General features: G+C 43.9%; 2 protein-coding genes across 5 annotated transcripts in view; one reads left to right on the top strand and one right to left on the bottom strand.

Annotated features, from left to right (window-relative positions):
* The window catches only part of LOC144822660 (uncharacterized), a 422,286-nt gene that overhangs the window by 145,853 nt on the left and 257,593 nt on the right, over nucleotides 1-18,840 (bottom strand). The window lies entirely within an intron of this gene.
* Nucleotides 1-18,840, top strand: part of HECW2 (HECT, C2 and WW domain containing E3 ubiquitin protein ligase 2) — a 1,154,081-nt gene that overhangs the window by 905,148 nt on the left and 230,093 nt on the right. For all 4 annotated transcript variants that reach the window (XM_078680421.1, XM_078680420.1, XM_078680424.1 and 1 more), the window contains one exon: nucleotides 5,003-5,099. In XM_078680421.1, the coding sequence (XP_078536547.1) occupies nucleotides 5,003-5,099 (97 nt within the window). The remainder of the gene's footprint in view (nucleotides 1-5,002; nucleotides 5,100-18,840) is intronic.

Here is an 18,840-nt window from a genome sequence, read left to right as displayed (position 1 = left end):
AGAGTAAAGAAACAGGAAGACACCACTGTGCTGATCTGGGAGTGCAAAGTTAAATTACAGTTTAACGTAATCCCAAGTGTCTTAACAGAATGCGAGGGTAAAGGAGGGGAGCCAAGTGCAGGGGGCCAAAACATGGAGGACCAGGGACTGGATGCTCCACCAGTCAAGACCAACTCGGTTTTGTCTGGGTTGAGTTTAAGATGGTTAAAGTTCATCCATTCCCTGATAAAAATCATAACTAATTGAAAATTAGAGATAGATTTGGAAGAGTCAGAGAGGTTGAAAATCAGCTGAAGGTCGTCCGCGTAGTTGAAAACGGTGACCTCCAGCTGTTGAAGAGCAGAAATGAGAGGGAAAATGTAAAGATTGAATAAAAGAGGGGATAGGAAGGAACCCTGGGGAACACCACAGTGCACCTTAAGTGGAGGAGAAGAGAACCCATCAAGATGGACGGCCTGGGTTCGGTCCCTCAAGAAGGAGGTTAGCCAAGTCAGGGGAGGCCCCCTGATGACCGCTGCCCTGACACGGGTGAGGAGGATGGAGTGGTCAACCGTGTCAAAGGCAGCGGACAAATCAAGGAGGACCAAGGCCTGAGGTTGGCCTTTGTCCATTCCTTTCCTTAAACTATCCAGGACCGAGACCACCACCCTCTCAGTAGAGTGGCAGGGGCGGAATCCGGCCTGGCGAGGGGCCAGGTAGCCGCTATCCTCCATGAAGGAGCTGAGGACAGCGGCGACGTGGCACTCCAAGATTTTTCCCAGGTAAGGGAGAAGGGAAATAGGTCGGTAGTTCGTTAGGGAAGTGGGGTCAGCACCGGGCTTTTTTAGGAGGGGGATGATTATGGCTGATTTGTGAGGTTTTGGAACTACACCAATCACCAGCGAGTCATTTAAGAATGTCAAGGGAGGAGCCGGGCAGGCTCGAAAGATTTCTTTCAGAATGGGTGCTGGGCAGATGTCTGAGGGGGAACCGGATTTAACTTTCGCTGCCAGAGAGGACAGTGACTCTTCAGTCAGCAGAGGAATGTGGTCCAGATAAAGCCGGTTAGGGAAGGGATCAGGGGCCGGGGGGAATGGAGGAGGGGGAGGTATATTGGCTTTGATGGCTTCTATTTTCTCCACAAAGAAGTTGTTCAAAGAGTCGCAGAGAGTTTGGGAAGGCAGAGGTTTTAATGTGGTTCTGTCTGAAAGAGCCAGCTCATGTACGGTAGAGAACATTTCTCTAGACTGATTTCCCGCTGAAAGTATTTTCTCAGAGAAATAGTCAGTCTTAGCTGATAGGATCGCCTTTTTATATGCATTAAGCAGGAGTGAGTACTGGGTTTTTAGAGTAGGGCAATAGAAGCGCCTCCATGCGCGTTCGGCCTGGCGAGCAGCAAGCTTCTTACCTTTAAGTTCAGCAGAAAACCAATGGTTAACATTGTGGGCGCGTTTCAGGGGGGCAGCCTGGTTGCAAGACCTGGATAACCAGGCATTAATCGTAGCAACCTGCGATAGTGGGGAGAGTTCCTCCAGAGAAGGATAGGAGTTTTGCAGAGAGGAACACAAGGCAGGAATGTCAGCCTTGCTCCAGTTGCGAGCCCAGATGTTCCTGGGAAGGGCTGGGCGTTTGGGTCGGTGCAGTTTTAGGGTGAACCGAATTAGGAAGTGGTCTGACCACAGACAGGGAGTGATAGTGAGGGGGGAAACTGGGATGTTCAAAGACCAAATTTGGTCTAACATATGGCCCTTGCAATGAGTGGGTGCGGATACATGAGGGGTAAAATTTAGGCTAAGAAGGGAATCTGTGAAATTCCTGGATGCTGTGTCTTCTGCCGGGTCTAAGGGCCAAAAATTAAAGTCACCAAGGACTAATACAGAAGAGTTGTTGACTATTAATGTGGCCAGCAGCTCCTCAAAATCAGCTAAAAAATGAGGGGTAGAGCCGGGGGGGCGGTAGACGAGGACACAGGTAACAGGGGTTTGGAAGGACGCAGACCGAATCACTAAACATTCGGTTCCCTTGATGGCCGGGCAGGAAAGGGTTTGGAAATGAAAGTCCGAACGGACGATCAAGGCAACCCCTCCACCTGCCCTGCCCGATGGTCGATCCGCCCATAGTGCGTAGTAAGTGGAGGGAAGTAGTGCAAGAATATTTGGAAGGGAGTCGGGGCAAAACCAGGTTTCCGTCACAAATAACAAATCAGGTTTATGGCTATCTAAAAAATCAAAGAGTTCTAGTTGGTGCTTCACCGCTGATCTGGTGTTTAGTAGACCAGCCGAGATGGTTGCTCCTAAACTAGAAGTCTGGACCGGTTCCAGGGGACGATTAGGCAGAGAAGGGGTGGGAGGACAGGTTAGGGCCATGGGGGGGAGCGAGTGGGGTCTGGCAAGGCCGAGGTTGAATATAATGGACACAGAGGCAGCATTAAGAACACCGTAGTTTTGATGGGCGAGGAGCTCGTCTGAAGTATAGGATAAAATTTGGGCATAATAAGGTGCCCCTAGCCCCGGCCAGCCGCGGACGGGCGCAGACGGGCTTGCCTTTGGCGCGCCTTCGGCGCCCCGCCAGCGCGCCCGCTGCGTGCGTCCGCTGCGCGTGCGCATGGGGCTACGCTTTTGAAGCCTAGGAGCGCGGAAGCTGGAGCACTGCCCTAGGGACTGGTCTGCCCCCTCAAGATGGCGGCCGCAACCCCGTCAGCCCTCCGGATCAAGCGGCACTCAGCCGTGCCGGACCGGGGCTAGGGGAGCGGCGATGTTATTTATAAGCATGACTATCAATCTTGTAACACTTAAATACATCGTATTTTACTGTTTATATATTTATTTATAAAGTTTTATATAGCGCGAACATGATCTTGCGTTGATTGATACATATGATATTAGGAACTAAAAACGGTTTCAACTATAAACGAATGTTATTTAATATATACTTCCATCTATCACTACGCTTTTATCTGCATGCTTTTACGAGGCAGTAACTATGTCTTTTCTCAGATCTATTTCTCAAATTATTCAATGTATAGTCAGCACATTTTGTGCACAGTTGTTATTTTCCCCTCAAATGTGTCAAAATCGATTTTATGTGTTGGCTAGAGGGTTGAGCAGTTTATCTGCTTCATCACCTCTGTGTGGTATAATGTTTTCTTGCATCCTGGCATCCCAAAGTATTGTCTAGTGTGTTTTATAGGAGATCTTCAAATTGACCCTTCGTGGGAACACTTGTGTACTTATTCACAAAGATGTTGTGAACCTGTTGGAGGAGTGACATCTGATGTGATATTTGCCCCTCAATAAACATGAAATCTGGAACTATGAAAGATGAATTGTGCCTTTTCTAGTTTAAACCTGTTTTCTGCCTACCGAATGTTTGTCATTAACAACGTGCCAAACTCTTTGGTCTCCATCACCATCCCATGATCCTTGCTTGCAATGTCTACAGCCTTGCAGTTGTATTTAACGCGCCGCGGTATCTTAGTTGTGACTAATCACAACTAAGATATTAGTTCTGACACACTGGCCCTGAGGAAGCCTTTAGGTCATTACGGCCACAAGATGCAACAGGTATTGCCAGTCAGTGTACTGTACAACATTTGAGATGTTTATGGAATAGTTAATACTGGCCAGGTTCCTACATTTTTGGTTGAACAGACTTGTTGCATTGGCAAAAAGAAAAACAATGAAAAACTATGACCCTCATGTCAGCAGTGAAAAGATACAACTCATCCAATCAGAAGGATAGTAAAGCAGCTATGCTCCATAGGAGGGGCGAAAGCAACAATAGGGAGGAAAGCCATTGAATCAAGAGTAGGAAACTGAAATTAATGAGAAAGATATCCAGTCATGAACATTAGATGACCCAAAGCCTGATGTATTGCATTGTTCACAATAGGTCTTTGACAACAGCCAGCTAAACCTGTTTCTAGGCAGGACCTACAAATTACCTTCGTAACTTATATTTCCATTATGTTCCTAAGTGTACTAAGGGGATAGCATCAGTGCAGAGATACCTAGCACAAATCAATCAGCCTTCTACCAGCATTAATCCATTCTGTGTCGTTTCAGTGGATGTTGGGAGGTACACAGCTGAATGGTAATCACTGTAAGATGGTGGTGGCTTGGGATGTGGTCACACTCAGATGTGCAGCAGGTTTATGAATACCCACTCTGAGCACACTGTGAATACATGCAGTCATGAGGTGGTGTCTGATGGGCTCCGTGCTGCAGAAGTGGTATGCTTCTGCAGATTACCACAGCCCTGCTGCCTGGCACCACTGAAGTTCTTGATTGGTTGTGGCTGCCTCTTGCTACTGTAAAGGAGTCATAAACATTGACAATGTTCCCCGTTTTCAGCTTGAACTCAGATCCACTGTCACTGGAGGTCCTCTTGTTGTCCCCATATTATGTGATGCCATAAATAGTGGCCAGCGGTTTCAAATAATAGTCACTCAAGTGGATAATAAATACTAAAAGCGGGGCTAATTATATTGGCCAGGATAATATACACCATGGAAAACTGCAAACCTTATTAAAGGAAATAAAAAATGTAAATTACTTGAAAAACTAGCTAGGACACTTAACATAGGTGTCCTGCTGAAAGCATTTAACTTGCCCTTTACAGAGCTGCAGTTATCGGATGACGCTTATCCTTCCCGAGAGAACATAAATAATTAACTGGAAATTCAGTAAATAGCTGGAGGATGAAGCCACTAGATATAACGCTATCATTCTTGAATTATTTTAACTTGTGCGTACCGTCAATTGATCACAATTCGATCATCCTCATGAACTTGACAGAGTTATTCTACCTACCATACAGGGTATGTTCTTGGTACTAGACCTGGTAAACATTTCAAGGCTAAAATTAGTAGTTAGCAAATTAAAGTGACTTAAGGGAGAAGGTGTGTCTGCTTGTATGTGTTCATGCATGTGCTGATTGTTATAACACGTTATACAAGCCGTAATGTTATTCTCACATGTATGCAGAAATAGTCATTTTCAGTACAATGTGTTTCTGTTTTCAGCGTACAATGATAAGATTGTTGCCTTCTTGCGTCAGCCAAACATCTTTGAAATTCTGCAGGAGCGCCAGCCAGATCTGAGCAGGAACCATTCACTCAGGTAACAACTGCTATAGTAACCTCAAAAACAGTTTAGTCACATATCCATTTCAGAGCACTCTCTCGTAGTAATCACTACTTTGACAGAATAGAATCAAAATGGCTCCAGCTGCAAGGTTTGTTTGGGTTACTTGATTTTTTTCTGAGATTCAACACATCTGCTTTAACCCTACATTTTGTCTTGTGTACCTTTCACCGTCTTGTCTTTAGAATAACACTATTACATTTGGTGCATGGGCTGGACCTTCTACCATAGCCAGGCTGAAGTTTGTCACTAGTTCTGAGACTGCAACTCATTCTCAATGCAAGCAAAACTCACATATTTTCGAAGTTTGGATGATCACAAACAACGTACCATTGGTCAATCCATATTCCTCAATCATCATCCATATGAATCATAATCATTTTCTGCAATGTAGTATTGGGATGTGTGCAATATGATGTACTGCACCACTGTCTATACTTGCAATAAAATTGTCAAATATTTTTCCTTTTATTCTATATTCCTTAAGTTGTTATTTGTTTGAATTAGCTTCATTCATAAAATACACTCCAAATCATAACATCCGTGTTCATGACTTGACGTCATATCCAAAAAATAAATAATTTCATCATGCGATGACTGCTGGTCCCCAATAAATTTTGGTTCATTTGACCCTTCATCAGGTGTCTCTAAAACAAAACAATGTATTCCTGTATATATATGCACCACAAGAATCACAATGCAAACACCAATTATCTGACATAAATAAAAGCTGTCAACGTGTCTATGGCTCCCTTTAACACCATGTGCCACAACAATACTCCAGTGCGAATCATCAGTAAATACCATAACAGGTGTGCTCAACATGCATAATAATGAATATGCGGCCAAATAATAATAAAAGAAAGAAAAGTATTGTCACTACATAAACAAAGTTCCCCATGAAGAAACCACGGTGTAGACGTACCTCAAATCCTTAAGCCCTATCGATGCACCGATGTGATGAAAACCCCACTGTTCTTCTTAATGAACTGAGCGCTTCATGCACGAATGTGCTTGTGCACACTTCCCTAGTGTTTAATCAATCCAATTATGCCTAAACCTGCACCATCAAACCAAGTGCACTTACTTCGAGATAACTGCTATTATGAAGAGTATATGCTATCCTGTGGTCCGATTCAAAAGACGCCACACTGCCAGCACTCACTGCTGTTCTCCCTGCCATGCAATGGCCTGGAAATTGTTCAACACGACCCTGGTTACACCCTTAAATAAATCAATGGTGTTTTCTCAAGTTATGCTGAATCATACGGGGTCTGAATTGGCTTAAAAGGACCGAGAGAGAGCTAATAATCTTCGTATGGTGTCTCAAATAGAGTAAATCCCCAAACGGGTCAAGTGAACACATTAACATCATCCATGTCTAATTGTAGCAATAAGCCGAAAAAAGGGACACCTGTGAACACCCATTAAGGGGTGTTACCCTGGCAATTCAGCACAGATTAGTACCAAACATGTCATCAATAGAAATGGGGATTAGCAAAGAAAAAACAAAGGATGTGTATAAAATTCATATTTGCAAGCGTAGCTCAGTGTTTTGACCTGTACCAGAGAGTTGCTAGAGTTACCAAATGCAGAGTGAGCATCCAGGGCTTATAAATACAATATCCCTAAACAAAATAATATGAAGACAAAAAAAGTATAAATGTGGAAAAACATTCACTTGTTGAAACAAAACAATATTTCCTGACATACACACATTGTAATGATATAACAACAAAAATCTGCTGTATTCATGTAAATGCAGTCTGTGAGAAAATAAAAGATTAATCAAATAAAACAAGCATAGTCCAGTTTATCATTCACCCCATGTGGTTACATGGTATCTAATCTTCTGATCCCAAAAAATTCAGTATGTGAAAGCCTTTTGCGATTGTCTATTCCCCTTTGTGTTTGACCACTTCCAAACCCTGAAAACGCAGTTATATGATGTTGTGCCCTGCCTCAATCCAGTGTGTAACTACCTTCGAGGGTTTTGTTTTATTGCCAATGTAGTTCTTGTTTTCTGTAGTCCGAACCTTTAGCTTTCTCTCGGTTTTACCTACTTACGTCATTCCACACAGCCATTTTAAAGCATAGATCAAATTTTTTAGCATTTCAGTCTGCAGAATGTTTTAACCTGATGACAGTGCCTTTACTGGGGTGTGAAACTGTATCTCCTGTTATTACGTTGTTGCAATGTACACAATTCAGACATCTTTGCATGCCTCAAAATTTGCTCTCCTGGTTTCGACACTTCAAGGATAAAATCTCTTTGATGTTCCTGGACCTACTGTACAAGAACAGTAGCTTATCTGTAAGCAATCTTTGGAAATGGGGTTCACTCTGAAGGATTGCCCACCTTTTGTTTATGATGTTTTTCATTGATTTGTTGTTTGTGGATTGTTTGAACACACATACCATCCTCCTGGAATCGGCTTTGACATTTTTCTCCAACTGCTTTTTTCTGTGAAAGGATCTGTGGATTGGTCCAAGTCTAATTGATGATCACCTCTATTCCTAAAACTTGCTTTGAATGATTTCTATGTAGCAGAAAGATCTTCAGGTTCTGAGATGATTTGATTTAACCTGATGAATTGCGCAAAAGGAAGATGATTTTTCAAGGCTAGCTGAAGCAATCTGCAATAGTGCAAACTGTTGTTCCTGCCGGTGGGTTTTGTGTAAGCACTGGTTTGAATGCCTGAAGTTGTTATTTTGACCAAAACATCCAAGAAGGGAATTTGCTATTTATGAATCTGTGGTGAGTGAACTTTATGTGATTGTGTCTAAAGTTCAATGTTATAATGTTTTCCTCTAATTTTTGTTGATTGCCCTTCCTTATCAGAAAAATGTTGTCAATAAACTGCTTATACGTTACGAGGTGTTTCTGCCAGTGCTTATAGTACAGCACCAAATCTGCTTCAGTCTTAGCCATAAAGATGTTGACATTGCTCGGTGCCCCTGAAAAGCCCATGGAAGTCCTGCTTTTTAGGTCTCGCCTATGCAGCGCGCAAGCGCTGCTTAGAGGTACCGCTTGGCATCGCTCTGTACTTTCTTGGAAACTCGTGCATGTTTTGCACTGTTTCCAATGAGTACTCATGCATGCAGAGCATTTGCCTTGCGGGAGCGAGCAGCGGCGCCATCTGTTTGCAACTGTCGCGCCTGCCGCTGCTCGCTCCCGCAAGACAAACGCTCTGCATGCACGAGTACTCTTTTAACTTTTGCGGCCGCCGGGCCGCGCATGTCTTTCATTTCTTAATTAACTTTCACCGCCGCTTTCACTTTCGCGGCCATACCTGTTTAAAAATGAAATTGACAGCACTAGACTTACATTTGTAAACAGTATTCCTCAAATAGCTTTTTCAATTTCTTAAGTGAATGTATCTTTGAACAGGCTCTCTTGGTAAAATGTGCTCTACTTTAGTAACCTCCATGAGACGTCAGAAGTATCGTGCTGCTCCAATCCTTCAGAGACCCTCAACTGCAGCCCTTTCCTGAATTCCCTTTTGATGTGGTTGAAAATGCCGGATAAAACATGTTCTAGTGCTGATAACTGGGTTGCCTAGAACATGAAGTGTGCTCCCCTGTCGCAGCAGATTGTTGAAAAACTCTTCAGTGTTACAGCAAAGAAAACGCTCCAGTGCCCCAGTGCTTAAAGTCTTTGAATATTAAATACTGGAGGGGGCTTTTCCAATTTTGCTGCAAGAGCAGGCACTTTTGTGTTAAACCCCTTATAACATAAGTCGGACACAGCCTCAGATCTGCGTGACCTTTGAGGAAAATGCTGGGTACATGACATTCCTAGAAGTGGTGGAGACTCCATGGCATCCCTTAACTCGGTTTATCATTAGAAAATTCCTGAACAGCAGACTAGCAAGAACCGGAATGCTGGGGCTTGCAAAGTGCCTGCTTGTGTAGCTGTGCCAAGTTGAACCCAGCCACTGCTCTGATGCACAACCAAGCATTGGCGGTGGGCACATGGAAGCCGTGTTCATGCAGAACACATCCGCGTATTCACGGTTTAGCAAGCGCCCGGCAGCGGTGCTCAGTGGAACGCTAGCTGACTCAGCTGGAATGCATTTTGTTATTTTTTTTCTTATTTAACGACCTCTCATACATGTGCACGTTTCCCTGGTGCCCCATAACACCCTCCAAACAACTGTTCTTAAGAAAATGAACGGAGTAAATCATTCTTTCATTTCTGTGTCCTTCCATTTACCAATACATTGCACTGAAAATGGGTCTGACACCCGACCAAAGCTGTCACGGGAGCTAGGAAGAACCTACTCAGCTGATCTACAAACAAGTCCGATTAGAAACTTCCAAATCTACAGAACCTTAATTTAGACAAGCAGAGAGATACGGTGAGTATCCCAGGATTAGAGAGAAGTTCAAAAACTCGCATCCTCCAAACACCTGAAACAAGTATATAGTCAATGCAAGTGCACAGTCACTGCGAATGAAAATTCTAATTAATTTACTGTATTCGATAATGGCTTTTCACCACATAAAGATTAGTACATAGTAAATGCACAATGAAGCATAATGGAGAATACATTAATATTATCATGCTTTCTCAATCATGTGCAGTGATCAGTGGCCGCTGGTGGACTTCGAAAGTGATGAGGCTAAAGAAAATGCCTTTGATCCAAGGTAGTGAGTAAAGTGAGTAAGCCCCATGTCCTTGAGCGGGATTCAGGAGGTCTTTCTTCTAGAAATACATCTTAGACAATGATTGCATTTAATTGCATCATTTGTACATAAATCAGCCCAGAACCCAGGTGTTCTTAAGGGATACTGAAGTTGTATATGGGATTTGCATCTGTACCCTAGCTCTGGTTTGATGGGGATACTGGGTCTGCTCCTTCGCGAATGCGTGGCTCAAAATACATTTCTGATGAAGGCCTTGAGATATTGTACAGTGATTCTTTCCACCATCTGTGGTGTGCAGTTATCTTTGCACAGCCCTTTCTGTGAATGCTGTCCTGAATAAAGACACACTAGCATCTATTGATTTTTAATACATATTAATTAATATTTACAATAAGTCACTGTACCTTGAATGGATTTGCTTTTACACATATATTTCTGAATATTTTCAGACCGTTCACATTTCGGTATAGAAATGAACTGAAGGGACAGTGGGACACATAGCATCCAAAGTGTTTGGAATAAAACGTTTGTTTACTGCAAGTCCGGACAGCCGTAAATCCCGTTATTATGATAATGATCATACATGCAAGACATTGGACACCGAGAGTGCAGACCCATGTACTAGAAGCGAGAGACACGGTAAGTATGACGCAGAGTTAGGTTGTTTTCACAGGAGATCGTTGTGCCTCAGTTTAGAGGTTTACAGCTGCTCTTTTTCAGCCTGTGCAATGACTATAAGTTCCTTACAAAGCCAAATACACTGAGAGCATAACTACACAAATAACAAGCATTGGCATAGCCAATAGGTCTCGCCTTTGGGACTTTATACGTGTTTAGCCATGCAACAGTTGAAGTTTTTGCACAAAGGATATTGTGCTGCATAACTAAATACTTACAAGGTCCCAAAGGCGAGACCTATCGGCTATGCCAATGCTTGTTTGTAAATAGAAACGGTCTTGCCACTGAAAGTAATGGTGATATAGGGCGAAGTGCAAGCATTCTAGGAACAAAAACTTTATTGGCCCCTATTTCATCTTATTGCCAAAGAGCCCACTCCACTTCTTCCAACCTTTCACTATGAGGTATGGATGTGTAAAATACATTCACATCGATGGTATGCAACCCCCAATCTGACATATAATCTGTTGATAAATGTATTATTGTGTTGAGGAAAGCTGTGGTTTCCTTAATGTACGACTGCCACTATTGTACAAATGGTTGGAGGAAACAGTCAAGATATTGTCAAACAGGTTCATTAAGAGACCCGCATGCTGACATGATCGGTCTAAATAGTGGATCATGAGGATGTTTGTAGATCTTCATCATGAGGATGTTTGTAGATCTTCGAAAGCATGTACAACCTGGGTCTCCAGGGGTATTGAGCTGTCAAGAAAGATTTTGTGTGATCACCAATCCACGTCAACAGCTTTCATGAGTGTTTCATTCAGTGTGTATTGAAACACCTTCGCCTGTGTCAAGTGGTACATATATGTGTATATATATATATATATATATTACGAAAACGCTCAAAACTGGAGGGCACTTCCACAAACTCCTGGACGCCGCAACAGCAAGAAACACGAGACCCAAAGTTCAGGTGAGTAGATTTAATCGGCACCTTCGTCAAACATAACGTTTCGGCCTCCGAAAGGCCTTGATCACATGACACATAGAGAACGCGATCAAAATTTAAAGTGCTAGTGCTGTAATTCCACAACATTTCATTGGACACCACTTAGTCTTCAAGAATGATATCGAAGACAGACTGAAAGCATATTAAGAATCACGGGATAATCCCATGGAAATATCACTAATTTGCCAGCGTGACTTGTGCATTTATCATTGGGAAACATGTTTCATATCATTAGATAATTGTAAGATACAATAAGCTGTTACTAGGAATCGCAAAATACATTTGACTGGATAATCCAAATTGCAAAAAACCAAGAACAGCAAAGAGTGATAATGCATTTGCTATGATTATTTCCATATGAATCAACCTACAAGTTAATTGCTGTATAAATACAATAAAGCAAGCGAAAAAATGAATTAATTAATCAAAATATTTCAAAATATGGAATTAACATACCCAAAATAATCACATACGTGATGGCCAATTGCTTGTGTGAAAATTCAAATAACCCAAAAGTGAATGTGTGAACACATATAACAAAAAATATATATGTGTCTTAAAATCTTTGAATCCTATTTCATAGGCTGATCCCAACCCATGAAGAGATGTTATTTATTTGCTTTCCTTCCAGAACCGATTGTTTACATAGGTCAACTAGAATTTCCAATGCTATCCTATAAGTCATTTACATTCTACCAGTGCATAGGATGTATAGAGGGAATAATATCAAAATCAAAATCAGGCACCTTAAGATGTTTACAGACATAACATATTTCATCAAATATCACTGATACTGTGTGTCATAAGATTTTAGAGACATGTATACAGATCTTCAGTAGAATTCAATCCCCGGGGGGATTTACTGTTCAGCTCAATGATGTACTTTATCTCTAACGCTCTTAGGATGCCCTCCCTGTCTCCACCTCTTCTCAGGAGACCCACTGCATCAATTGCAAAGTACCTAAGGAGTGCACTGTTGTTACTGTGACGCTCCTTAAAATGTCTGGCAACTGGGTACGTGGCATCGTTCGTGTTGATGGCTCTAATGTGCTGGAGCACGCTTTTGTGAACCTGCAGTTTGGTGCTCCCAACGTAACGCAGGCCACACGGGCACTCCAGCACATATACCACGTACTCACTTTTACAGGTTAGCTGCTTCAAGATTTTACGGGGCGTGACTGAGAACGGGATAGTATATTCAGTTTTGCTCACACCATGCAAACAAGCTTTGCAGCTGGAGCATTTTCTGAAGCCCTTGCTACCTGTCAGCCAGTTCTTTGGTACAATCACCTCAGGACTAGATTTTACTAGTGGATCCTGTAAAGAATGAGCCTTCCTGTAAGTGATTGCAGGTTTCCTGGGCATGCGTTCTCCAATCACTGGATCGAATCTTACAAGATCCCAGTGTTTATTGACTATTTTCCTTAAGGCCCCATGCTGCCTGTTGTAGGTCCAGATCAATCTGGTAGGTTGTTTATTGATATCATCAGTGCCCATTAACAAATCGACAGCACAACCAGAGGAGAACGCTACCTCTCACCAAGTGGAGTTCGAGTCTGGCAGCAAGCCCGTCACGCCAGCAGGAGCAGGAGCCGAGTCCCCCCCGCCGCCGCCTCTCACCATCAACGCGGCCGCCGAGCGGGGGGACTCCAACCCCCAGGAGCCTCTGCGGGGGCGCGCATTGTGACGCGGAAGTAGGCGCCCGGAGGCGCATAAAGCAGCAGCGCTCCCGGAGCGCCTTGGGAGCCCATTAACAAATCGACAGCACAACCAGAGGAGAACGCTACCTCTCACCAAGTGGAGTTCGAGTCTGGCAGCAAGCCCGTCACGCCAGCAGGAGCAGGAGCCGAGTCCCCCCCGCCGCCGCCTCTCACCATCAACGCGGCCGCCGAGCGGGGGGACTCCAACCCCCAGGAGCCTTTGCGGGGGCGCGCATTGTGACGCGGAAGTAGGCGCCCGGAGGCGCATAAAGCAGCAACGTTCCCTCCGCGTAGCGGGACGCGAGCAGGTCCCAGCGCGGGGCTAAGCCCGGGCAAAGGGCGGGCCCTCTGTGGCCCTCCGAGGCCTGAGGAGCCTGGCCTGGGCCACACCCCCTGCCTGATCACCATCAGCCCACTGACTATTGGACACACAAACTGTAAGCCTGCAGACCCTATATACATTTCATTACAATCAATTGGGGTGTATTCTTGATTGTTATTGCTATATTATATTCATAAGGGTCTGTAATTATAGTGTTGATATTTCAAATTGTTATTGGTGAATAGTAGCAGGGTCTGTTATGAATTGCCGCGAGACTAGAAGCATGGCTGTTGCAGGAGCAAAGAAGTTAACCGGTACCCTGGACGACTTTATTGTTCGCACCCATGCTTTAATTGATGAGGGGATTGTTTTAATGGACAGAAGGGTGTCCCAAGATTTAGCCACGGCTAGGAGATCCTCCTTAGGCCTTATTGCCCAGGCATGCACGCCTAACATCGAGTCCCGCACTAACACCCTTGCCATGATACATAATGCGGGGGACTTTGAGGATCTCAGCTCACAGCAGGACTTGGAGGCCACCTCTAATCTTAATTTGTTGACAGAGAGTGGCTAAGATAGTAATGAGCTAGATAATAATCTACCCTTAGTTAGTGCTACAAATCAAAGGGGTGTGAAAGAGGGGGCAATTCCTAAACAAAAGATCAATAAACGCACCACCTATAAAGGGAAGAAAGCACAGACTACCCACAACCGGGACAAAATCATCCTAGATCCGGCAATTGTGAATAACAACTCGGTAGCCTGTGCAAATGATACTGGGGGGTGCACCCGACTAAAGTTGGCCTGCCATTAAACCTCCCAGACGATACCATTATAGACAATAGTCTGGAGGAAATTCTGGAATCAAGTGGTGAAGTTAATAATCTAGCCAAATGTAGCCAGGATTGGAATGGGTCAAGTATGGCAAACAATAATATCTTTGAAATGTTAAAGCCCTTCTTGAACCCATAGAGGTCAGGCTACGTTGTCTAGAAACTGTATTGAAAAATATCCACAAGGATATAAGTGCCCCAAGCTTTAACTTGAACATTAAGGCACCCCATGTAGCGAATACAGTAAACAAGCCATCCCTGGCTGATAAAGGCGTTACTGTGGCCAAAAATAATGTTCCCAAGAACCTTAGTAATACCTCAAACCTGGGAGGCGCTAAAACAAAGACCCCTGACCCTAAACACACAGAGAATTCTAGCAAATCCAAGACGACTCCTCAAGTTAAATTTAAAGATCCCACACCTCTGACTCCAAACCTGGACTCGGCCCCAAGAGATAAGGCAATGGCCCGAAGAAACATCCATCTTCCCCCTGATGCCTGTCCTTATGTAGTGATTCTGACTGGGGTCACGGAAACCGCACCATCCGAAGTAGAATCCTACCAGGCACTGAAAAATAAAGTGTGCCACTGGCTCTCTAAAAACCATCCCCTACCGCCGAATATCCCAAGTAATATTTTAATGGTGAAAAGAACCCCATGGGTGGGCGGGAACAGAAAAAACGTACAAGGGGATTGCATTGTGGTCACTTTCGAGAACACACAGGTGGTAGAACATATATGTAGAGGAACCTCTCGCTATCAAGCAAGTACTGTTACTGCTAGGCCTCTCTCTTATTTCTACCTACTTGGGAATCAAGTGGACAAAAGATGGAGCTGGTTAAGGGGCCCACACGAACAAAAAGCCAGACAGAAGTTTAACCCCCCATGGGAGGTGCAACCTTATGGGTGGGATGAGGGTGGTGATGAGGAATGGAATTTGGTCAGGAGAAGAAGAGGCAGACCGCTCCAAGGAGGGTTCGCGGCAGGGCCTCAGAATAGTCACCCATATTATCACCATCAGTTTGTAAATGGGTACGAAAATCACTTTAATATTCCAACTGTTAATCGCTATGAGTGTCTGCCAACTATGGATTGGGTCGATTGACAAACACAGGGCTCACCACTCAGACAGAGGCAAAATATTTTTCCTACCCCCTTGCAAAATGAAAATAGTATCTTGGCCGCGCAGGTGTTAAATACTGATCTAACTCTACCTGTTGATCAGGGTGCTGAAGGTGGGGCCCCACTGCGTAAAAAAATGGATGAGGTATTGGATAGCCGGGAGATAACTCTGGCAACATGGAACATTTCGGGTCTCAAGAATAAAGTGGATGATCCTATCTGGAGGGACTTCATAGGAACCATGGACATAATAGCCATGCAGGAGACCTGGGACACCCAAAATATACTGACAGTGGATGGTTTTACCACCTTTTTCCTACCAGCTGTCAGTTCCACCCGGGGCGGGCCAGAGGGGGCTTGGTTATTCTGATTTCTGCTAAAATCCCGGGTATATATACGGAAGTAGTTACTGATTGCTCTTATTGTCTTGCGGTTTTAATTACCCATAGGGGTTACCATAATGTTCTGGTCATAAACTTTTATAATTCTTTCGATAGAGACAGATCAGTCAGTAACTTGATGATGTTAAACTCTTTTCTGACTGATTTCAAAGAGTCCGTAGAGCATGAATGTACCATCATATTAATGGGGGATTTTAATGTTCATGGTTGTCAGGATAAATGCCCCTCAAATGTGCTATTTGGTCCTCCGGATGAGGAAAATATTCATTTTGAACATTCAGAACAGGGTATATTTCTGGAATCATTGCTAGCCGAAAATGGGTTAATACTGCCAAATGGATGTGACGAGGATATTCCCACATTTACAGGACATGGCAGTGGCTCTGTGATTGACTACATCTTTCTTAGTAGCAGTTGTGGAGGCCAAATCACTAGCTACTCAGTAGTACGGTCCCACTTTAGTGACCACAATCCAGTTGTATTAAAAGTCAAGAATGTAATTGTTACCAAGGAAAGTAGCCCGAATTTGGTAGACAAACGTGACATGCGGCTGACTGACCAAGCACGCCGAATCAAATGGTGTAAGTTAATTCCAGAGGAGTTTTTCTGTAATCTCTGCCAAAGTAGCGGGGAGGATTTAAAGCTTTGTATGGATGATCAGGCGGGGGATAGTGAAGTAGTGGAGGCGTATAAAAAGGTTTGCCTCGAGATTTGCTCCAACCTGACGCGCCAGGGAAAAGGCAAATTACAAGGGAAGGAAGGAACTGTTCAGCGGCCAGCCATAAACTTAAGGTAGCACTTAAGTCCAAACCAGTAGATAGATCACTCGTGGCAACTCTCAGGAAAGAATACAAGACTGCCATCGAAAGAAGGCGCCGTGAGATCAGAGAGGATGCCTGGGCCGACCTGACCTCAACCGATGTATTGAAAAGTAGTGCCAAGTTCTGGGCTGTGGTTAATCAACCCTATTTTTCTGACCCTAGTAACAATGAACTGGACTGTGGTATCCAAGAAGATAAATGGCACTCGCACTTTAGGTCCGTTTACGAACAAGAGACTTTGGGGGCTGAGGGCACGACTGCCTTCTCCCAAATGCCTTATACTTTGATTGTGAACGAGGAAGAGGTGGCTGTGGCCATTGGTATGATGACCAGTAATAAAGCTCCAGGACCGGATGGCGTCCCCTCTGACCTTTTTAAAGTTGATATTTTATTTTGGTCCAAAGTTTTAGCCAATGTTTTTAACAGAGTTTTTAGAACAGGAATCCCAGAGTCATGGACCCAGTCGGTAATTGTCCCTATCTATAAAAAAGGGGATAGGGGTGATCCTGGCAATTACCGACCTATATCCCTCATTGACTCTGCCGTGAAGGTCTTAGGGAGAGTGGTCCTATGCAAGCTGACCGAATGGCTAGAGGAGACTAACACTCTTTCCCCTCTACAGTACGGTTTCAGAAAGGGGCGCAGCACCATCGACCAAAGCCTAAATCTACAATTGCTCATTGGGAAGTACACATTAGCAAAGCAAGGATCTCTGTACATTGCTTTTATGGATCTGTCCTCGGCATTTGACCGAGTAAACAGATCCAAGCTGTGGGGTCAGCTCCTTAGCATTGGAATAGATCCCAATATTGTGCACTTCCTAGCAGACCTTCATAGGGACCTTACAGCATCGGTCCGTTATGATAGAAAGGGGACTGCACGGGAAAAATTAGCATCACTAATGGTGTAAGGCAGGGATGCATTCTTGCTCCCCTGCTCTTTACACTATATATAAATGATTTGGGCGGAGTTTTGGGTGCAGCGTGTAAGGACATCCCGAGGGCAGGGAAACACCTACTGCCCGCTCTACTCTATGCGGATGATGCCGCTCTCCTAGCTAGAACCGCAGTGGGTCTTCAATGCCTGTTGAACTCTTTTTATGTTTTTTATGAAAAATCTTGACTTAAGTATTAACTTTGGTAAATCCCACGTCATGGTGGTGGGTCACAAAGCGAAGGCCCAAAAAAATGTGATGACATTGCACTGTAGTGGACACAAGCTGTCAAGAGTCCCCAGATTTCCCTACTTGGGGGTTGTTTTTGATGAAGGCTCTACGTGGCACCCTCAAATGCTGGAGAAAAAAAGAGTCCTGGCACGCTCTATTTCTGCGGTGTTGGGCTTCTCACGTAAATTAGGGGTGAAGCCCATTGAGGCAGTTTTAAAAGTATATGCCGCAAAATGCACTGCCATCGCTATGTATGGTGCAGACTTGTGGGGCTTTAGGCCAGTTACATCACTCCAGGTTACGGAAGATAATTTCTTAAAAACGATTCTTTCCCTCCCAAGATCCACGGCCAGCTTCATAGTTCATCAGGAATGCGGCGTGGATTATTTGGAGGACCGAATCGCTATGGCTCCCCTTTTAAAATGGATATCAGTCTGGCTTAACTTAGAGCTTGAAGTGAATCACGAAATCTTAAAGGACTGCCTAATGCTAGATCACTGGGAAAAGATCCCTTGGCTGAAATATGTACAACAAATGTGTGAAAAGTTGGGTCGGCCTGAATTATTCAATAAACCTTCTAGTTTGGTGAAAGGTGATCTGAAATGGGTTAAAAACACTTTTTTGCTGAACAGAGGAATGGACAGAGAAGGCAGGGAGCTGTCAAAGCCCTCTGTAAGGACCCATCAACTGATTGTTTCCTCTGGCCACGATCTGGAACTTTACCTCAAGGTTGTTAACAACTCCAACCATAGGTATCTTTTAACTAAGTTCCGATTGAACAAGATCCATTTATTAATTGCTGGCCGCCCTGGCTGGTCCAGGGGTACAGATCTAGATCTGTGCAAATGTGATGGGTGTTCGATCATGGATACTGCCCACTTCCTGTTTTTCTGTGATCACTTTAAAGGCATTAGGAAAAAGTTCATTATACCCTTGTTAAAAGGGAAAGGATTTAGGCAAGTTAAGCCAGCTTTGTTGTACCTTCAACTTTTAGCAGAAATATGGGAAATCTATAATGTGGCTAAATTTTTAACCATAGCGGTGAGACTCAGCAAAAAGATCACTTGGTCC

The sequence above is a fragment of the Lissotriton helveticus genome, chromosome 3_1, assembly GCF_964261635.1.
Source record: "Lissotriton helveticus chromosome 3_1, aLisHel1.1, whole genome shotgun sequence".
Classification (NCBI taxonomy): Eukaryota; Metazoa; Chordata; class Amphibia; order Caudata; family Salamandridae; genus Lissotriton; species Lissotriton helveticus.
Note: the sequence above shows the minus strand (reverse complement) of the source record. Positions and strands in the feature narration are given on the sequence as shown.